This window comes from Pipra filicauda, unplaced genomic scaffold (assembly GCF_003945595.2).
Source record: "Pipra filicauda isolate LSUMZ 115617 unplaced genomic scaffold, ASM394559v2 scaffold630_size309391_pilon, whole genome shotgun sequence".
NCBI lineage: Eukaryota > Metazoa > Chordata > Aves > Passeriformes > Pipridae > Pipra > Pipra filicauda.
The window spans coordinates 229,666-252,500 of record NW_024104788.1 but is presented as its reverse complement, the minus strand read 5'-3'; the positions used below and the strand labels follow the sequence as shown (position 1 = coordinate 252,500).

Below are 22,835 nucleotides of genomic sequence, written 5' to 3'. Positions count from 1 at the left end.
AGGAACAGTAAAACTGGGGAAACATCTCCTCTCCCTGACCCCCTTCACACTTTTCTTTGAACTGCCAACCCACTGGATTTGGGTAATTTGAGAGGCACAGATCCAGAGGTGCTGCAGGATCTGAAGGTTCCAGCTGCATGAGAGGAATTCTGTGCACACACACAGACACCCCCACGGAGAACTCTCTGCTTTTACATGAAAAAAATTCGCTCTTGGAAATGACATTTTTGAGGCAATCAAGCCCTGGTTGTTAGAAGGAGCAGTGAAACCTCCTGGATTTCATCTTCTTCCAGATAATGCATTTTCAGGGAGCGAGCTCCCTAAAAATTACACAGCAAATTGCAGCAGACTGTCCCATCTCACCGACACCCAGAGCTTGCTTTCCACAGCACTGTTTTGAATTTTGAGGGGGAATGAAGAGTCCCTAAATTGTATAATGGATCTGAATAGCCCATGAAAAAATGAGGGAAGAGATTACTGAGCACCTGTGTGGCCTTCTGGCATCCAGCTCCTCCTAGAATTTAACAAGGGTTAAGTGCTAAACTCCAATTTTTTACCCTAGGAAAAAAAAAAATTCCTCTCAAGGAATTAATTTCTTCTGTGGTGTAAATCAATTTGAGGCAACACATTCAAGGCTACTGGTTGAGATTAAGAGTTAATCTCTCCTAGAATGTTATCTGCAACAATGGCATTAACCAGACACTCATGAATGAGGAAGAGCAGAGCAAACATATCTGACACTTCCCCTCGGTGTTGTCTCAGCCTCCAGTTATTTCCAATTCAAGGGATTTCCTGACCATGGTGTGGTTTGCCTGCTTAGTAAACCCTCAGAGGGAATCCCATCCAAGGATGTGTCCAGCCTGCTTTAGAATCCACCTGCAGAGAAGGAAGGCTGAGGAGGAGGCTGAATTTTAGCGACACAGATCCAAAGGGGAGGTGCCAGTGTCCAAGGGGGTCTGGCAAAGGTCTCGTGGGGGATCCCTGGAGCAGCCCAGTCACTCACCCCTGCAATTTGGCTTCCAGGCATCATTGAGGAGCCCTGCACGAGGTGCCCTGACCTAGGGGGGATGGCAGATTGAAGGGAGTCGCTGAGGTCTTCGGTTTTAATCTGAAAAAAAGAGCAAAGCCACTGCAGAATTAGGCTGGAAGGGGTCTAAAAGAGGCTCCTTTGGGGGAAATTTAAGGGCCAGGCCCGGCTGCTTCCATGGCTGACAGGCAGGGTCATTCCCCACTTCATCCCATGGGCAGAGTCCTCCTGCTCTGCCCAGCCAAGGGCAGTTTGCTCAATTAAAACACATCCACTGAAACACTTTAGGAAGCAGCCAAGTGCAAGGTTTAAGGCATTTTGTGGAGTTCTAAGGAAGACAAGAAGCAATTCCCCTTCACAGACCACGACTCACACCCCCCCTGGCAGGGCTGGCCTTGGAGAACCTCTCATTCTGTTCTGCAGAGAACAGCACAAGGGGATGGGAAAGGAAAGGTCACAAAGTGAAAGACCTCAAAAAAAGCACAGTAATCTTTCAGTCTTGAAAATGCAGCACTCCAGGCACCAAATGCATTTGCTTTGCTTCTACCAAAAAAAAAAAACAACCAAGAAGTTTTAAGGGGAAAAAAAAATAAAAATCTGCTTCCTTAGTTACAACAATCTGTGGAAAAAGAAATGGAAAACTGCACAGGAGTCAGCCCTTTGTCCAGTGGTCATTTTGAGCTGCCTGAATGTTCAGGAAAGGTTCTTGTCTACAAGGAAAAAAAAAAAAAATCTCAATTTCTGTGTCGACATTCTTAAGAGATGAATTTGCCCAAGGACCAGCAGCAAATCCTTGTTTCTGGCTTATTCCTCAGTCTCCATGTTAATTTCCAGCATCGCTACTCCATTTAAAAATACAAATTTGTTAAAAAATAATAATAATAACCTGTTACATCACTTTGTACTTGCTGAAATCCTCTGGTAATGCTGACTGGGACAGGAGGGAGGGCAGATTTTAGAGGCTTTTAGGTTCATTCCTGAAAGCTGTGTGAGGAGTGTCTATGCACAGGAGGCAGAGAAGTCCTATAGAACTCTTACAACACTCTTTATCTAAGAAAAGAGTCAAGGAAACTTCAGCTGAAGTTTCTCCCAAGCATTAGGACTCCAGGAACAAGGCTCAGACCGTGAGTCCCATTCAAGTTGCCACAAACTGGGAAAACCAGGAGGACACCAGAGAGGACAGGTTTTGAAACCCCTGTTTGTGGGCTCAGCACTGCAGACTCTCCCTGACTGGTGGGATTAACCCTCTCCATCTCCCACCAAATTACTCCCAAGCCTCTCACCCCCCCAGAGATGGGGAGGGTCACCTCGCAGGGGGCTTTCTCCAACTGATGGGGCCTTCAGGCCGTACAACCTCCCACCAGCAGAGGGGGACAAGAATTTCAGCCTTAAAAACAACATCCCAAGATGTTTTGGCTCAGGGGACGTTCTTCTCCCCATTTGACTGCAGCAAACAAAGACACAGACTCGCTTAGGCTGGAAAAGACCTCCAAGATCATCAAGTCCAACCTCTGACTAAGCTCCACAGGAGAGGAAAATGGGATCACAAGAGGGCTTCAGAGCTCCAGAGCAGGGAGCTGCAACGTTCACCTCTGCATTTTGGAAGGGAAGGTGATTACAACACCCCCCTTTCATTACAGCTGCAGCTCTGGCCACTGCCGAAACTAGTTTTGCAATAAGCCCAGCTCCTTGCAACAAGGGGCAGACACGCTGCGAATTCCAGCTCTTTCCTACCTTTCAGGTTGGCATGATCATCCCTCTTAGCCTGGTGGGGAAAAAAAAAAAGGATGGAAAGATCTTCTTGATCACTATCAAGTGATAGTGTTGTCTAAATCAGTGAAGGATACACAAAAGGTTCAGGAGAACACACCCTGAGCCATCCGGTCATTGCAGGCAAAGCGGATTTACGGATGTTTTTCCTTTCTGAGGGCGCATTAAAAAGAAGCCAAAAAAAAAAAAATTAAAAAAAAAAAGGAAAAAATATAAATAATAATAATAATAATAAAAAATCAATAATTTCGCTTGATATTCATGTGTGTTGCGTCTCACGCCACGCAGTCCTCCAAAAAAAACCAACCAGTCCCCCCCAAAAAAAAACAAACAACCAGTCCCCCAAAAAAAACAACCAGTCCTGCCAAAAAATAAAGTCTTCCAGGTCTTAGAGAAGGAGGCGCCGGGTCCCGCCTGAGTTCCGATTCCGATGGGAGCGGAGTGTTGAAGGAGCACGAGCCATTTCCAAACTGAAATCAATTTTTCCAGCTGCCAAGCGGGACGATCTGGACTCGTTCCAGGGAGAAAGGGGTGTGTAGCTGCACCCCGGCATCGCACAAGATGGGAACGGGAGGTGGGTTTGGCAAACGACCGGTTCCCGATTTAAAAACAACAACATCTCCCACTGCTCCTTCCCCCGTCCCTGGAATTCTCTGGCTCCCTCCTGCGCAGTGGGCGGGAACCTGCGGGTTCTTGACAAATCCTTCTCCCCCCCCCTTGCACCTATTTCCATTGGGTTTAGGCTCAAATTTACCTCTCCCTCCTCTTCCTCTCCCCACCAGGCCTGCAGCTGGCTAATTGTTCGCTAGCAGGAGTTGGGGGCATATCCAAAACTTTTGGGATGGTTTTATGCAAATCCAGCACCTTTTGGTTTTTTTTTTTTTCCCTGGTTAAACCGGCAATATCACCAAAAAAAAAAAAAACACCCAACCCCAAAAACCCCAAAAAACCACACACATTGTGGGCGAGGCCGCTCGATATCATGAGACTCCCGTATAAAATAATGTGAATTTCAAATTAATAAAACGAGGGGAGGAGTCGCCTCCTCCTTTCCCAGTGCGTGAGCCTCGTATTTGGAGAAAACGCCTGCAAATATGGGAAGAGTTTTCATTAAGGAACTGGGAAAAAAAAAATAAATAAAAAGGTTGAAATTATCACAGAAACACCTCATTTGATGAGAACTGTGAAACATTGCAAGTGAGCAACATTGGTTTGGTTAAAACTGGGACTAAATCCCACTGGGATTGCTCAGGACTTTGGTTTTCCATGACCATCATGACAGATGGGAAATGGGGAACAAGAGGTCATTGAGAGCAAGTCTGAGTTCGTTCCCATTGAACTTTACTTGGGGAAATAACAGCATGTAAGGAAAGCAAGCTGCTTTAGAGGAAGGTTCCCTGCCTGTGGATGGGAGATTGGAGTGAGATGACCTTTAAGGCCCCTTCCAACGCAAACCATTCCATGATTCCATGACAAATGAACAGGACCAAGCAATGCCCTGCAAACACACCCTGCCAGGAGGCGAGGAAAGGGGCCTGGGCTCTTGGCTGTGAATTTACAGCCACCTCCATCCTCCCTTTGGGGCTGGAGGGGAGCCCCCAGGCAGGGCTGGGAGCAGCTTCCAGCTCCTCTGGAGCAGGTAACGGCAGGTGGTGGCACGGGAGCACAGGGATAGGAAAAGGAATCACACTTGCAAATCTCAAGTGGATGTTTTCACAGCCCTAAAACAGGGTCAGCTGCCCCCGAGCGATCCCAGAGAAAAACACGGGAAGGGTGACAGGGTAGAGAGGGTCCCTTCCATAGTTGGCTTGAACATCTGCTGGGCCTGGGCAAGGATGGATGGTTTCTTACCTATCTCTGGCCTAAACACAAAACCAAAAAGCAAAACAAACTAAGAAACATATTGAGGGTGATGGAAAATGATCAAAGCTCCTGAGCTTTCTTGCGTAACTGATTTGTGGAAGGTGTTTCATAAACATTTCATAAGAAGGAGAATTATGAAGAAAACATCTCCCAACCTGCCTGCAATTACTGCACAAACTCTTCCTTACCAGTAGGAAGAAGGGGAGAGGAAAAAAAAAAAAAGAAAGAAAGAAAAGTACATCTGTTTTGTAACTGATCTGTGAACTTCTGGCAAACGTTCGGCTCATGAAAACATCCTGCAGACATATTGCAGAGCAGAAAAAAGGCAGGAAGTTGGAAAGATTCACCTCAGAAGGTCTGATGGCACCACGGGAAGGTGATAACCTTCACAAAGATGTTTCAGTTGGTGGACTGATGGTCAGATCCCACTGGGTGGGCAGAACTCTCTGTATAAACCCAGTTTAGGTTCACTGGTAATCTCAGCTGGGTTTCCTCCTCTATCAGGCACCAAAAGCACAGAATCACGGAATCAACCAAGTTGGAAAAGACCTCTGAGATCATCCAGTCCAACCTTGGACCCAGCACCACCTTGTCACCCAGACCATGGCACTGAGGCCACATCTAGTGTCTTCTTCAACACCTCCAGGGACAGCGACTCCACCACCTCCCCAGGCAGCCCATTCCAATGTCTGATCACTTAAATTCCAATGTCTGATCACTTAAACTCCCATTTCTGACCACTTCTGTAAAGAACTTCTCCCTAAGAAGCTGAGTGCAGCCCCAAAATGCAGCACCTCCTCGTGAGGATGAGCTTTGCTGTAACGCAGGCACGGCTCCATCGCCCTCCTCGCCACGGTGGGAGCCACTGACCCAGCCCCCAGAGCCTCCAGTGCTCTCCCAAAATCCAGCTCAGGGGTGTCCATGCCCTGGCAGAGTGAGGCCCTTACAGCCATGCCAGCTGAGCTCCTCCAGCAGCAGTTATTAGCCAGGAACTGCGGCCGTGAGTGCGAGATTGGAGACAACCCTATTTGTTGTGCTGTTTCTGTTTAGGCAGTAACCTCTTTGAAACACATTTATCTGCCTCTGTATCTGGCTTATCTCACAGTCAGCAACTCACAGCTGTTTAAGAGCTTGAGTTACTCACATCCCTCCCTCCAGAGGGAAGGGATGGTGCGGAGGGAAGAGGATCAGGTGCACACAGAGGGTCTGAACCACCTGCCCCTTGCTGAAAAGCAACAGCGCGGCTCTTCCGGGGCTGAGTCACCCCAAAAACGCCCTTCAACACATCAGCACCGCCTGGAGCTGCCCCAAAACCATTCGCCTGAAGCCAAGGGAGGAAGTTTTACCCTGGAAACAGGTCTCAGAGCTGGCTGTGAGGCTGCTGCAGCTCGCTGAGCCTTCCCACCTTCCGATGGCGTAAGCGCGCTGCAGCGAATTAACCTGCACACGTGGGCACCATAAAATAAAAAAACACACTAATAATAAATTATGGCAATAATAATAATAATGGGCTCGCAATTACTATTTCCACATGTACTATCCTGCACATAGGGCTTAACAGACACCCGGGAAGGGAGGAGGCAGAGAATCTTTATGGCCATGCCACGGTATTCACCTTTAACATTTATGTCACACTGAAGGCTGGGGATTTTTGGAAGCTGTCAGCATGACAGGAAGGGAGTTAATCCCATGCTGAATTTCTAACAGGCTGTGTCCTAAAACTCAGCCATGACAGCACACTGAAAAACTAATATGTAATCCCTAACCTCAACACACCTGCAGCACAGCTACACCAGGCCTTGGAGTTTATTAACTGAGGCCTGATTTGATATGGTTTGTCCTCTGAGCTTCAGCTCCGGCTGTTAATAGTTGTGCTGGTGTAAAAGTGGGGGTGGGAAATCAAAACTTTCAGAGTTTACATGGTTCACAAAGGAAAATAAACAGAAGCACACGCAGCTTTGCATGGACGGGCTGATGCAGCATTTCCCTGGGATTTTTGCTTTTAAACAAACAGGGAAGAGAGAGAGAAGTCACCCCTCTGTGCTGAAGGATAAACCTCAAACGATCACATGTGGCTTCAAAAGCAGGTGCTGGGTGAGGGAGAGGAGAACCAAAACCGGAGGTGGGAAGAACACCTGCCCTGGAACAGCCAAACTCCCATCAACAGTTGTTCAGGTGGGAGAATCCTGACCAAGGGCTGCTCCCCACAGCCCCTGCAAGAGGCTGGGGAGTGATTTCACAAGGTGACCTGTGCTCAGGGAGCACAGAACTGGTAAAAAAGTACTGAAAAGCAACCACTTAGAGCATCTCCACTCTTGCTGTTGGTACCCAGGCATGTGGCACCTTCCCTGCCAAGGCCTGTGGACCTGCCAAATTGGAAGTATTTTAAAAACAAGGAGGGGAAGGTGCCATTTTTTTGGTCAGAGCGGTGAGAACCTCCAGTCAAAGCAGGGAAAACAATTTTACCACCATTAAGGTTGTCATTCCTCTCCTGTCTCCATTCCAGGACTCACCTGCCCAGCCACCCTCATCCCTGCCCTCCTGCCCCAACCTTCCCATGCAGTTGCAGCACTGCTCCCTGCATCTCTCCCACTTCCACTTGCCCAACTCCCAAAGCTCTCCAGAACTCCACCTCTGCCTACACCTTTGTGCTTATCTGCTCTGCTCCCACCCTGGGCTGCATCCCTGCCCCTTTCCTTATCAATGTGATTTCACCAGGCTCCATGGATTCTCCCATGCCCTCCTGCATGCTCACACAGGTTCCCTGGAGCCTCATCACGTCCCTGTTGAAGCCAGCAGCGAAGTTGCCTTATTCTGGTTTTCCTATGGCCAGAATCTGACCCTTCAGAGTCCTCCAGATTCCCTGCCTGAAAAATTCCCTCCTTCCACGGATCTCTTGTCTACGGGGAGGGAACTGTGTTTGTTGTGGACTCTCTGTGCTACCAACCAGTGACAAATCCAAATACCTGGCACTGCTGTGCAGTACAGATTTCCCTGGATTAGTCACGCAGGAGAAGAGCAGAGCGGTGTCCAGCCAGGCAGCCCCTGGCAGTAAGGCACTTCCCACCCCATCCCACGTTTGTAAGGAATTAACTTGGAATCAGACGGCTCCCGTGACTGGGGCTGGCCCCAGCCCAGCCCCACAGGTCCCTCTCATTGGTTCATGGTAGTTTTGGCACCAGCTGCTGTGCCCCAGGGAACTGGGACACGAGAAGAGCAGCTAGAGGGATTGCATTAAATACACTAAGTAATATAATTAAACAAGAAAGGGAGAGTGAGAAAGATCAGCTTTGGGTGGAGGGGATGAAGTCTGGCGACCCAGGGGAAGAAGAAGCTCAGAGCCAGCTCTCTGCTCCAACTTGGAGCTTCTGGGCAACCTCCACGTGTTGGGGAAGCAGGGCAGGAGGGTTCCTTGCTGGATAAACCCACCATCTGACTCTGAACCCCTCGGTTCAGCCCCCTGATTTCACAGGGAGCAGATCAGCACCCCTGGGAAGGGAGAGAGGTGCACTCTGGTGTCAGGCTTCCAAAATTAGAGGCCTTGCTTGGAAGCCATCGCCTTCACCTCCGTGTGCTATGACTTGCCCTTCTGCAGAACGGGTGCAGGGCCCCACCCTGGCTGGGTGGTGCAGGGCTGTGATTGAGTTCTTGGAGCTCACCAGATGAAAGGCCTTCAAGAACTCGGAGTCCTCTCCTCATTGCCCAGGACTGCAGCAGAGCCAGAGCCCTGCACAGCAGCTCGTGCGACTCACCACCCAAAAAGGTGCTGGGCAACCTCAGCACTGGCTGGGCAGTGACAACCACATGCCCTGGGCTGAGTTTCTATTGTGGAAACAAGTGTTATGACCCTTTAGACAGGTCCATGAAACTAGGGCTTGTCCCCTGTGAGCCTAGAAAACACTTCCCAAAGGAGGGCTGGAGCCCAGCTGGAGCAGGGAATGAGCACAAAGAGAAGATCTGCCTCTCCCTCATCTCCAAGACAGATCTGAAAGAGCTGTACAGGATATTTTGCCAGTGGACCAAGGCAACAGGTGTAGAAATTACCTTACAAATGCAGGTTGCTCTTTAGAAGCAGGAAAGGAGGAGTTTGGGAACGGACTGCAGCTGGATCCTAAGGAGCAGATGCAATCCAGCCAACTCTGGGTTCTTGTCAGCTCTTATTGGCTGGCCTAAAATTACTCCAGTGGTTTCAATCCACCTCTTGAGAAAAAAAAAAATGAAAGAACCAAATCCTTGCTCTTAATCCCACCCCCCCTTTCCCCCATAAGCTTCCCCAGGGACTCGCTGGCCTGTTTTGGGAGTTCATTCCCAGCAATCTCATCTGAGGGCCTCTGCAAAGTGCCAGAACAAAACCAGCTTGAAGAAGGGGTTCCTCTGCATATCTGTCCTAAGCAAAGCAGGGCCATATATAGACACAGAGGACTTTCCCTCCAGCCAGGGCTTTCTCTGATGCTTTCCCAAAGGGCTGCATTTCAATGAGGAACCAGCACACAAACAAATTTATGCAATCAGTCTGTTCCTAGGACAGAGCAGGGAAACTTCAAAAGGGAAAGGTCAAGGCAGTGCTCAGCTCAGATCCAGTGTCAGTCAAGGCAGATGGGACAGCCAGGCTGATTTCCAGCCAGTGGAGGCTCAAGAGATGAAAAGCAGATGCAAGACTTAGGCTGATCCCCCGGGGCAATGCAGAGAAGAGAGAGTGAAATCTGAATTGAGCCCCAGAGGGGAGAAGGAAGCAGGATGTGAACCTCCCCTTGAGAGGAGGGCAAAGCAGGACTGGGATGGAAATCTGGAGGGCAGACTGAAACCTGAACTCCCCACGGGGAAGAGCCAAGCAGGAACAGAAATGACATCCAGGGAGCACATGAGATTAGGGGGAGGTGGGAATGAAGAGCTGTGAGAGAGATCCCCGGGGGGAGGGAAGCCCTGGTGGAGCGAAATTAAATCTGCAGGGAGTTTTGCATCCCAGATATTAATAACAAACTACCCAGCAAGGTAGGCCCTTCTTTCCACCTTCAAAAGGATGGAGGGGAGGAAGAACTTGTCTGTGGTTGAGCACAAGACTATGAATCAGAGAATCAGAGTCCATATCCCAGCTCTGCCACGGAGCAGGTCCCTGGATTTCAATACACCCCGATGTCCACAGGCAACTGCCCCATAAAGCATCCCCTGATTTCAACTGCAATCACAGTGCTCAGCATCTTTGGGAAAAGCCAGTCTGTGTCTGTAGGACAGGGTTAAACACCTCCCCACCTTCCAGAGGCACTGGGATGCTAAAATCCATTAGCAAAGTGCCTTCAGACGTGTGGGTGGAAAGCACCAAACAAGGTCAGAGCGTTATTAATGGCACTGAAAAACGAGCCACCAGTGATTCCAGATCTCAGATGCAGTTGGCCCACTTTAATTTCTCACATCATTTGTCTACAGGACATCGGCTGTGAAGACCTGAGATAACCCACCCTGTTACCTCAAAGCAACTGTTGAAAGTCCCACATAAATTAATAAGTTGAAGTTTCCTTGGACAGTGACTGTCAGAGCAGGGAGATGAGTTAGACAAGGAGGTCCTGAGGGAAGGGAACCCTCTTGCAGAGAGTAGGGCAGTAACACACTGGTTTTAGAAGGGGGGAATTCTTCAACGGACCCAGCTGAAAAGGCTTTCTAGGAAGCCTGTTAGAAAGAGATATTTATCCTTATTACATTCCCTGATTGGTGTAAACCAAAGAAAACAAAGAATAGGAGTAAAGAACCAACAGCAAAATTGAAGCTGTGCTGAGCCCTGCTCAAGGACATCAGTGCCTGCTTGTCTGTCTTAAATATTGTCAGGTCTCACAGCAGGAGCACCTTCACATCGATCTGATTAATGGTAATGACAGGTCTGATAAACAAATGACAGCCTGTCTTGCAAGGGTCAGCCTTTTGCTGGAATGAAAGTGCATGGCATATTTGGATATGGAGCACATGCAGATCCTGCTCAGCCCTGCCAGCACAGCTCACACAAAACCTTTCAGCTTTATTTCCAGAGGGACACGTTCCCTCTCCCAGCACTGAAAACAGCTCAGTGCTTGAGAGCAGGAAGGGCTTGGAGAGATCTGAGCCTGCATTCCCTCCCTGGCACCCAGACTGTGTCACTGCCAGGACCAACGTGGTCCTGCACATCACTTCCCTGATGGAAAAGCCATCGGGGATTCAGCAGCTGTGCCTTTTCCTCCTCCAGCTGCAGATCAATGCTCAGTCCTGTGTGCTGGGCTACAACACTCCCACCAGGCACACAAGCCCTGGCATCTCCCAAAACCATCAGCCCCAGCTCCATGTGTGTATTCCAGAAGGCAGTATTATCCCAGGGATTAGCTCCAGACACCTGGCTCTCCAGAACAGCTCTCTTCAGAGCCAGCTACAAAAACAAACCATCCAGTATTTCCTAAAGGCTGAACGCTGAGGAGACCAGGAATTAAACCCAACCAAGCCTGGTGAGACCACAGCAGCACCTGGGGAGGATCACCACATTCCAGCCAGGGAAAGCTCCCTTTCCAACACTTCCAGCCCTTCTCCTGGTCCCACTCCATGCCTTTCCCTGGCAAAACTCAAGCCCTGCTCGCAGAGTTACCCAGTTTAGTCCCTGCCCAGCTCTGGCCATGCTCCCAAACCATCAGGAGGCAGATGTCCCTCTCCACGCTGCCAGCAGCCAAGGTGAAAGTTTATTCCTGTCTCTTTGCATTTCCCTTGATATAAACAGGAAACAACCAGCATTAGACTCCCTGGCTGAAAAGCCAAACCAGATAGGCAAGGCAGAAGATGCTCTTTTTTTCCATACACACCCTTTCCCCTCTCATTCACATACAAATTACTGCTGCATCCAGGTGGGAGGAGAGTTTGAAGAGGGGAGGGGGGGGGGAAAGAAGCGTTTGCCAAATAGGTTGAGGGATCAGAAGGAGCTTTCTCATAAAGCACAGGGCTGACCCACAAACTGCAAGAAAACCTCAAACTCCGCAGAGAGTTTCCCTCCTCCCCGTTTGCAGGGTGAGAGCAGCCACGGCAGGGAATTGGTAGGCAAGGAAGGGGTCTAACCAGGTCACTCCACCCTTCTCTTCCCGCCTGGAGCACAACATGGGAGGGAAGCAGACCTGAAATGTAGGCCATCTACAAAGACTGGGGGAGAGGCTTAAACGATGTGAGATTTATGATCTTCAAAGTGATTAGCGCCCAGCACTCCAAATAAAGTCAAAGGCAGCTCAGCAGCTCCTGCAGTCAGGTTGGAGTTGGGTTTCAAACCATCCTTCTCTGGCTTCGGGTTGAAAACTTGAATTGCAAGCTAACGAAAAAAAAAAAGCCACCCAAAGCCAACCTCAAACCCCAAACCAAATTAAAAAACCCACCAACCTCCACCCCTAATGAAAGAGCTCAGCACCTGATTTCACATGAAAACACTTTGATATTTCCATCTCTCCTCTCTTCCTTTTTTCTCCTCATTTGAAATCTATTTGCTGAATTGAGGGTGAATTCACCAACAGCTGAGGTCAACCCAAAATGTGAGTGTGGAACCCGTGTGCATTCGGGCTCATGCTCATTTAAGATAATAATTTAAAATAATAATAATTACTATTATTATTTTAAATAACAATAATTCAAAATAATTATTATTATTTTAAATAATAATAATAATAATAATTTTAAATAAGTCTACACGTGGCCTTGAGAGAGCCAAGAGAGGGAGACAAAGAGCCACTTGCACAGCCCTGTGTCCACTCATGGACTGTTACATCCCCATCCCTGACATCACTGCAAAACCCCGTGGGCAGGCACTGTTCTGGGGCGTTGGACCAGATTAAAACCAAAATGAAACAATAAAATGAGCTTGTTCACAGCCTTTTGCTCTTTAAACCCTGTGAAATCCCCAGTCAGGTTTGCTACTCACTTACAGGGAGGTGCTGGCACAAACGAACGAGGTTTTGTGTCGCCCCTTTTGTTTTTAAGGAAAAAAAAAAAAATAAAACACCAGCGGGAAGCGAATGCTACAAAAAACCCTCAGATTTCTTTTGAGAAATGTGACAAAACAAATGTTGGCAAACAGAACCACAATTTGTTTCTAGGAGGAAGATGTTTCTACCAAGCCAACTCTACTGACAGCAAGCCTGGCTTCCTCTCCCCCCCCGCCCAACTTCACCAGCATCGTTCAGTGACATGCAGAGGAGCAGGACCCTAAAAACAGTGGGTCAGATCACTTCTGATGCTCCACCACAGTCAATAAGTCTCCTTGATTAACCCCAGCTTCCAGCTCCAACATCTTTGTGGTGTTGTTGCCATAGGAAAAGTTTGCACCGTGGAAGGATCTCGTGCCTCTTTCTATCTGGAGGGAATTTTCTTTTATCGCTGCTTCCGAGCAGATTGGATTCCTCTCCTGGCGCGTGGAAAGCCTGTGCTCTGGGCTCTGCAATCCTCAGAGCTGGAGACACAAGGCTTTTTTTGTTTTCAGCTGGGTATTCCAAAAACCTGGAAGATGGCTGAGCGTGTTAAGACACCTTTGATGGGAAGTTACGACCCACCCAAAGCCGGAGCAGCCAAGCCAAACAAACAAACAGCAGCTCGCTGACATGTGTCAGGCAAGAGCCACCGGGGCAAAGCTTGCAGGGCAAAAAAAAAGCCACACTGAGAAGGCCCAGCTGTCCTCCTGCTGCAAGCAGGGAGCCTTTGGAAAGGGATGTAAGCCTTGAGCTCAGGGAGTGCAGAGCAGGGAGCGGGGAGGTTGCTGTGCTGCCAATATCTGCTGCGAGTGCTCGTGGCTGGCCGTGGAGTTACAGCCCCTGTTGCTTCCCTGGCTCCAGCTCCCCATCCAACCCCCAGAGTCCTGCAGCAGCTCAGGGGGTTGGCTCTTTTTCCTCTTTTGCTTTACAGGTTCTGAGCCCAGCCCTGGTGGCCACAGGAGCCCTCAGCTCTGGACTCAGAGCATTTTCATGGGATCCCAGAATGGTTTGGGCTGGAAGGAACCTTAAACATCAGATTGTTCCACCCTCCTGCCATGGGCAGGGACACCTTCCACCAGCCCAGGTTGCTCCAAGCCCCGTCCAACCCGGCCTTGGACACTTCCAGGGATGGAGCAGCCACAGCTTCTCTGGGCAACCTGTGCCAGAGCCTCCCCAGCCTCACACGTGTCTGCACAGATTCAAGAGCTCCAGAGGGCTGTCACCTTCTGAGGTGACACCTAGGGATTTCTTAGAGCCACAAATGAAAATCTCCAGGCACTCAGTGCGTTGTTTTTAGCAAAAAAAAAAAACAACTCAGGGGTTGTTTTAACTGCACAAAGCAGGAGAACAGCGAACAGAGCAGAGACAACGGTCCCTCCTGTGCTCACTTGCAACTGGGGCTCACTTGCCCCACGAGCAGCACTGCTTTTATCTGCTGTCCCTTTCCCCACTGCCTTGCAAAGAGGAATCTGGGGTAGGCAGGCCTGGTCTTGACCTACACGCTCCAAGACCTCAAACCACCTCATCTTTTTAGTCCTTGCTGATACTCCTGTGAGTCAGCCCTGTACCTTTGGCCTCGAACATCACAGCACTCCCAGTGTCACAGTGCACGGGGCTCTGGGGAGGGATTTGCACATTTGCCACTCTAACTGAGGTGCCTTTTGTTTCTAAGTGATAATAGAAAAAAAAAAATAAAAATTAAAAGGCCAGCAAAACCCTCAAGCAAGTGGTCATTTAAAGAAACTCTGTAATTAGTTGAACTTCTATGAAATAGGAAGAGGGAAAGCAGAGGTGTGATCTGTCATTCTATCCCACAAGGGGAATTGGGAAGAAGTTCTGTGGTCTGTTTGATGGCAGCTTCTGCCCTAACAGTTTTTATCTCTCAGCAGGAGCTGCCTGGGACTTGGCATGATGAGCAATTAAAAAACAGTCATCCAAGAAAGCAGGAGAATACCTGGTAACCCAGGAGAGTCTTACCTGCCTGTTAAAGTCCAGCCCATTCTGTTCATTGCCTACAAGGAAACAAACAGAAAAATATCTCAGTATTGATGACAGCGAGCACTGGTGGGAGATTTCCAGAACTTAGAACACATGGAAGCAAAGCCATGGGGCTGGCTCAGCTCAGAGCAAGGAGAGGAGGAGGAAGGGGGAGTCACTGGGAGCGCAGCAGTGGAAGGATGAAATCAGCTTTTACAACATTTAATGGCATCAGCCTTTGCTGAAGGATAATAGAAGTGTTTCTTCCCGGGAGATACCTGGCCAAGCAGCAAAGGGTGGGGGAAATCTCCCTGAGTGCAAGGGAGATTCCAGCAGGGGTGAGCTGGAGGACATCACAGATCTCCAGGGAAAGCCGGGACTGAGGCACTGCACGTAATAAAGCCTGGACTAACTGTGGGAAAGGCCAGCAAACAGGTGGCCAGGGCTGTTAGCCTGGGATCTTCAGGAACCCGTGTGGCACTGGGTAATTACGGGATATCTGAAGGAACAGAGGGTGCCGTGGGGTTGTGCTCAAGAGGCGTCTCCTTGATTCCAAAAGAGATTGGCAGGCACAGGGGGAAAAAATCAGACAGGTTTCAGCCTGAAGGTACCGCACAGGCCCTCACTCATTCCCCTTTGATGATAAACATCCCCCCCCCTCCATCACACCTGCCAAATTCATCAAGAACATCACAGAGGAAAGGTTGTGCTCTCCACAGATATGAATGCTTTAAGGGATTCCACGAAGCTCTTTAGCTGCAAAGGCAACCCCAAGAAACCCCTTCCCTTTGCAATACATTCCCCAAGTCATTCTCTTCCAGTCCAACCGAGTTTGTGATAAACAGCCTTAAATTGTTCACATCCCACCAACACAAGCCCCCGGGGGCTCCTCCTGCTGTTTTTTCCAGTATAACGTTCCCCAGAAAGCAGAGCCCGTGCCCTGTGATCTGATCAAGCTCCAACACATCGTGTTTCTCAGCAGTTCATGTCTCCTGCAAAAAGTTGGAAAGCTGCTGGGAGAGGCTGTGCAGGCAGGAGTGCAAATCCAACTCTCCCCTGGACTTGCTTTCCTCAGCTGCACAAGCCTTTGCCCTAACCCAGCCTGCAGTTTTCCATGCACACAACATTCCCAGGTGAATCAGCGTGGCCCTTTGAGATCCTCAGGGGGAGTGTGCTTGGTACAATTACTCATGGATGGCAAAATATTTGAGAGGCAACGATAACAGTTTCATGGCAGCCTCTCGTTCTCTGCTATCTAGAAACAGCTCTGGAGATTTAATCTGAAACATTTAACAGCACTGGCTGTGGAAACTGAGCTGCAGGACTTTGCCACAGCACTGTTTAACAGCAGAACAAGCTGTTGCCCCCATCAACTCTGAGATCTCCTCTATCTCCTCACCATCTGCACCTCAACCACGATCCAGCTCCGTGCCCTCTCCCCCAGCCTGGCTGCATTTCTGCTCTGCTCCAGCCTGCCCTGGCTTCCTGCCTTCCCCCCGACCTGCTCCTCAAAGCTTTCTCTCTTCCCAATCTCAGGTCTTTATCTCCTTCCATGCAATCCCCTGCTCCTGCTACAACCTCCAGCTTGCCACGTGCTCCCCCCTCCTGCCTCTCCGTAGCCATCTGCTCCCTGACCACCTCTCTCCAGCTGCTCCCGCCCCGGGAATCGGGTTCATTCATTGCCTTCCAGCCAACAACTGCGCAGCCACCGATGGGAATGCTGATAGTGCTAATGGATGATCACAATCAGCATCCACACACCTGAGCAGGACTCCAGGAGGATCTTCAAGGCCTGCAGTTTCTACCTTTGAAACCCACGGGGAAGGAGGGGAGGGGGGGGTGTTGATGCAATCTGAAGGCAGTAGCTAAAGGGAAGAAAAGCGAGGAGAGAAGGAGGAAATAAAGTTCCCAGTTGCTAAAATAGAACAGGAAGGAAAAGGTAATCTCCTGGTTTCTTGGATACAGGAGTTTCACTCACGGTTCAAGTGCAGCATGTTGATGAGGCAACATTCAAAGGCCTTGAGGGAGATCCTGAGGTCCCGGTGAAGGTGTCTGAGTCACCACCATACACCCCAAAACTTGGAACCTGGGATGTGCAGCTGGAACAGTTTCCCTGCACATCGCTACCACCAGGCCCAAGTTCTCCTGCACGGTCTTTCCTCCTCTTCCAAGCTTCCCATCTCTTACTTTTTCCAGACTTTGACCTGCCTTTGCCCCTTCCTCTCCTCCAAGGTCAGACACAGCTTCCTCCAAGTTCTACCCACCGAGGGTCAATGGGGGGGGGGATCGGGGGCACCTCAGCCAGGAATTCTGTGACTGCAAATATTCCTGGAGACTGACACTAACTCAGGGGTAACTTGGGTGTCTCAGTCTGAGACAACTGCCCCGGGGTGCCTCGGGAGACAGTGAGGAGCAATAGGCACCTCCAGAGGCCATTCATCCCACCTATCTCAGACACCCATCTCCAGCTGAGATGAATGGCCCTCTGGAGATGACTATTCCTCTTAATTGACTCCCAAGGGACCCAGGGGCAACTAGTTCGGGCTTAGATGTCCAAGAGTGAGATATTTAAAACTGGGCGAGGTGATTCCTGCTCCCAGTGGTTATGTAAATGGGAGCTGGATACACAAATCTCTTCAAGGCTTCAGCAGGACCAGCCAGTGTTTGTGCACAGATTTATTTGCAAACAAATCTGGTCTTTTTCTACTTCAGTTAATGTAAAGTTAAAGTGATTCCAGCTGCCAGGCAAGGTTTGGGTGTGATAGGGATAACAACTCTCCCCTTTCAGTTAAATCAGTAACTTTGCTGCAAATATTTTAAAAATAGACTCGGTTTCCTCCCAGTTTCTGTCAACATCAGGACTCACACTGCAGTAGTCATCTCTCCTGAAAGGAACGGGCTGTTCAAACACTCTGCACTTAAGATTTTATCTTTTCTAGCTCCGGGAGATAAAAAGAAAGAAAAGTGTAAGTGGCAGCAGATTCTCTCCTGCTGTAAACTGCCAGAACTCCACTAATTTTAATGGAGCTTCAGCCCAGCCAACAACTTGCCTCTTGCTACACCAGCCAGACACAATGGGATCCAAAATCTCCAGCATCTGCAAGATGCAGTCCTGCCCTCCCTGAATTGCATCAAACCGGGGGAAGCCCTGAGATTTAAACCGGGCAAGGCTGCCCTGAGCTCCTGCACTACAATTCCCAGGAGCTTCCCCACAAACAAGGCTCTTTCTGGGTGTTCCGGACAGGGAAGGGGAGGGGGGGGAAAAGCAGCGATAAGCTCGGTTTAGCACGGCAGACCAGGACCGTGCAGCTCTCCTTGGTTCACCTGGCAGCTGTTTTGCATAGCACTGGCATCAGATCTGGTGCGAGTTTGCCTGGGGAGGTTTCTCTGGGGATGGGAGAAGCAGAACAGTTCCGGACAACTTTCCCCCCCCCCCTCACCCCCTGCCTGTTCCCCCCCTCCCGGGACGCGGCGTTCGCTATGGAAAAGCGGAGACAGGAGCTCCATCACGATTCCCACTGGAAGCTGCAGAGCCAGTCGGGCACTCGGGGATGAAAGCACCGCGATGGGGAGGGAAGGAAAATCAGGATTGCGGCGCTCCTTCATCTCCTCCAAAGGCAAACACACGCATGCAGATGTCACCTCCGGGGGGTGACAGCTTCTCACCCAGCGACACCGCAGGGATCACAGCGCAGGGATCACCTCGGTCCCCGTCCCACCCGGCCCCGCACTTAATTCACCCCACGGTTTGATCTTGGAAGGGCCGGGGGAATTAGGAGGCGATTTCAATCTTTAACAGGTGTTGGGGAATTCCCACAGGGAATCAGTTTTCTGCCGCGGTGCATTTGGGAGGGAAATTCGGAACAGCTGAACGGGCGATGGGGGAACAGTGCCAGGCAGACACCAGGCAGGGGGTTCGGCTGCCTGGGCTCAGATGTCTAACTTTTAGGTGTCTAATTGTGAGCCAATTGCTCTAGGCTCCCTTTACAGGCACGGAGAGGGAGGAAGCAGGCGCTTCCAGAGGGCAACTCATCTCACCCCCGAGATAGAGAGCACGGAGATGAATCACCTTCTGGAGACACCTATTTCCATCAGTGACTGCACAAGGAGCCCGGGGTGAGCAGGTCAGACTTCAGCCTCAGAGTATCGAGTATCTAAAATTAAGATTAATCTCACCTCTGCTGAGGATTTTAGCACCCCAGCTGATAAAGCACAGTGCCACCAGAGATTGGCAGAGCGGGCAGGATGCTGAGAGCCTTTCAACGTGCATTTTCTAAAGGCTGAGAAATTAGCCTGTTCAAATCTCTCACCTCAAACAACACACGAAGTTAAAAGATTTACCTGAGTGCTGGTAAAGAAAAGAGTGGCAACAATTACACAGCTATAAACAGTACTTGACCCACACGCTGTAAACGCTGCAAAATGCTCACCTGCACCGAGGAGGATGTGGTTCTATTAAGCAAACAAGACATTCAGCATCAAACACACTCCTCGGGATTTCAATTGACTCTGGAGACTCAAACAAACACCAAGTCACAGCCCTCACGCTGCTGTTCCCAGAGCCACCTTCTCCAGAGCTCCAGTGGTGGGAGCTCACTTAAATCACCTTTTCTCCATGTGCTGGTTACCCCTGATTCCCTCCAGCTGTGCCCACCAGCACCAGGGAGCAGAGACTGCCCTGAGCTGTTCCCTGGATCCTGCTGGGATGCTTGCTGCTCCCAAGGCACTTAAAAAGTGCTTTTTAAAGGGAGCAGGGCAAAGTGTGAGCAGGAGGCTCCGAGGGCACAAACAGCCCAAAGCATCAGAGCATCTCCATGGGAAAGCTAAGGCTGGGTAGCAAAAGTGAATCTGTGCTGACTCAGACAGCTCCAGACTCCAGGGGAAGCTTTCACTGAGCACTCAAGTGTTTCATTTGGGTGGAAACCCCTGGGTTATAAAAATGCCTTCCCTTTGTCAGCAGTGCCTCAGAGAAACCCCATCCCCAGGTCCCACTGCAGCTCAGAGTGTGATGTTCCCTTCGTGTGGGGCAGGGAGTGGGGGGAGAGCAGGACAGCAAGTGTGGGAGACTCGGGCAGCTTCCAGAAGGAAACCCGAGGGCAGCAGTTGTTCCCACGGAAAACATTTCACCTGCAGGTGCTGGGAGAGGGCAAGTCTCTTCTCTTAGACCAGAGGCAAGAGGCAGATCAGACCAGCTCTTCCTTTGCCCCTCTAATTCAAGTCAAACCAGCCTTTTGTTCCCCTTTCCCCTCCCCATCCTTTTTTATCCTCTTCCATAATGGGATGTTTAAGGAAAAAAAAAAAAAATTAAAAAAAAAATAACCCAACCTCAAACCCTAATCACCTTCATTTGAATTTCAAATATCCCCCTCCTGGCCTCCCCCACGCCCCAACTGACTCGGAGCTGGGAATATGGAAATTTCTCCTGCTTGCCTTAAATGTGGCTGTGCTATGAAAATCATCAGCCTTATGCAAATCCCGAGCAGCCCCGATTGCCATAGCAACCAGCTGTTTCCAGCCCAACTGCTGCTGCTTTCATTTATCCGGGACTTGTCCCGGGGCTGTGCATGGCTGCGGGGGGGAAGAGACCAGAGAAATCCTGGAGGCTTTGAGGAAAGTTTCACGAGGGAGAGCTGGCCTTGGAGAGCAAAGGCGTAGCCAAGGACTGGGCTCGGAGCGGGGCTGGGAGAGGCCAAGTTTCCTCAAAAGACTTTGGCCTGGCAAGATGTTTCCAGCCTGGTAACAACAAAAGGAAGACGCTCAGGTGGTGCAGCCCTTTGTGTGGATGCTGAGGGTACCATGAGATGGGTTGGTGGGTGCTCCATCTGCCATCCCTTGCCCGTGCACCTTGCCTTCCACCCCAGCTGGAAGCTGACACAAAGACCAGAAACTTCATTCCCTATTCCAGGATGAGCCATCACCTTTAAAAGAGACCCTACCCCGACACCTGAGGTGGGAATACAACAGCAGCTTTCCCAGAGCCCAGCAGAGATCAGGGCTCTGTTGTGCCCATCCCTGGCTTTCATCCTGTCAAAAAGGTGGAAAAAGAGATCGAGGCCCTCCCTTTGGAGCTGAGGAATGAAGACACACTTAACTGAGCTTGCACTGTGGCAGATACAGACTGAGGCAAGGGCTCTGATTTTCCATCTGCCCTGACATGGGTTTAATGCAAACTGGGTACTGGGAGGGGATTTGGCTCTGGTGGAAGTTTTGGTGTCCAGTTTCAGAGCTGCCCTTGCTCTCTGCTCCACTGCCAGGGGCCCTCAGATGTCCTGTGCCAGCAGCAGAGGTGTCTGGTGCTGCCATCCTTCCATAGGCACCGGCTGGGCGAAGATGAGGATGCAGGGAATGAAGGACATTCCCAGCAGGGTCTCCTCAAAAGGGACACTTAGGAGCAGATGCATCAGAGCCCCTTAGCACTTAATTTTCTTGAGGTTTAAAAGACAAGTCTTTCTTACTCTGAGAGACAAGATACCTGCTTTATTGCTCTCTCCAGGGGAGACCCCATGGCTGTCTACAACTTCCTCACGAGGGGAAGCAGAGGGACAGGCACTGATCTCTGCTCAGTGTGAGCAGTGACAGGACCCAGGGAATGGCTGGAGCTGTGTCAGGGGAGGTTTAGATTGGATATAGGAAAAGGTTCTTCCCTCAGAGGGTGGTTGGCACTGACCAGGGTCCCCAGGGCAGTGGGAACGGCCCCAAGGCTGCCAGAGCTCCAGGAGTTTCTGGACAAGGCTCTGAGGGACAGGGTGGGATTGTTGGGGTGTCTGTGCAGGGCCAGGAGTTGGACTTGGATGATCCTTGAGGGTCCAAATCACTCAGAGGTTACCCAGGCTGCGAGGGTGACATAACCCTGCTCCCACTGCCACCAGAGCCCCGTGTCCCAGCTCCGTGTGCCCTCCCCCTCCAACCACACCCCTCTACCCACCTCCTGCCCCTCCAGCTCCCAGACCTGACTGGCACCACCAACCCCCTGTCCCGGGGAGCAATCCCAGCCCTGCCAAGGCAGCGATAAGGCTGCGGGACTGTCCCACACTGCACCCACACAGGCACAGCCCGGCTCTGCTCCCCGCGCTGGGGTGCCCAGCACACCCCTCCCAGGGCTCCTGGCAGGCCGGGCAGTTCCCCGGGATCCAGGGTGGGGAGGGAAGATGCTCGGGAGCGCCCGCAGCTATTCAGTTACCGATGGTTGTGTTTGAAGAGCTTCCCTATCGCCCTTTTGTAAAAGCTTTGGCTTCCCCCCCATAGCCTCAACAGATGAAATCAAAGGGAAGTAGCTCTGCTTGGTGTAACCTGTTTTGATCGAGCAGATAAACGGGGGAACAAGTGTCTGACACAAACAAACAGACAGACAGGGGCAAGTCCCACCTCAGCGTTTTGTTGCATCAGATACCGAGGGCTCAGATAAACCACAAGAAGGGGGAGATCTCTCTCTGCCCCTGGGCTGCAAGACCAGGGGCGACACTCGGCAGTGCCAAGCCCCCACAGTTCCCATCAAAAAAATCAACCCAGAGCTTTGCTGGCATGGCTTTCATCAGTTTAAAGAGATGAAAAGAGCTCGGAGCCAAGCAGAAAACTCACTGCCTGTCATTACCCCCCATGGAGTCAGCGGGACTGGCTGCCTGGGAGCTCAAGCCACGCGTTAAACCAGGCTGGAATCCCGCAGGAAAAGGGAAAGGGGACCCCCAGACTGGAGGGGTCAGGCTGGGAGTGACCCCCCCAGCTCCTGGGTGATGGGGGGAACATCCAACTCGCTCCCCCCCGTGGGAGAAACTGGTGCCTGTTCCCCTCTTCCCCCTCACACACACCATAAAATGGGCAGAGTGGAAGGAAAGGAAGGATTAAGATGCACAGGGTTGGGCAGGGTAGGTGATATTCCTTATAATTTTTTTTTTTTTTTCAATCGCAGCTTTTTTTTTTTTTTTTTTTTTTTTTTTTTTTAATGGCAAAATTCCACTAGGCTCGGAGAGGCTGGAATCAAACCAACCTGGGTTTTGGGAAGATATCTTACTGAAAAGCTTTGAAGCATTTTCTACGAAATTGGATGGATGGAAAAACAACAAAAAAAAAAAAAAAAAGAAAGAAAGAAAGAAAGAAGGAAAGAAAAAAAAAGAAGCCTGATCTTTCCAAACCTCCTACGGAAGATGAACAATTTTAACAATTTTCTCAAAAAAGAAAACCCCCCACAATTATTTCAAACACTTTCAAAGTAAAACAATGCCCCAAATTACCCTTCTTTTTTCCCC

At 50.2% G+C, this 22,835-nt stretch overlaps 1 protein-coding gene across 1 annotated transcript in view; it reads right to left on the bottom strand.

Annotated features, from left to right (window-relative positions):
* Positions 1-22,835, bottom strand: part of POU2F3 (POU class 2 homeobox 3) — a 39,791-nt gene that overhangs the window by 8,466 nt on the left and 8,490 nt on the right. The window contains exons 4-5 of the mRNA XM_039388326.1: positions 14,593-14,627; positions 1,004-1,108 (exon numbers count right to left, since the gene is read on the bottom strand). Coding sequence (XP_039244260.1) covers positions 1,004-1,108; positions 14,593-14,627 — 140 coding nt within the window. The remainder of the gene's footprint in view (positions 1-1,003; positions 1,109-14,592; positions 14,628-22,835) is intronic.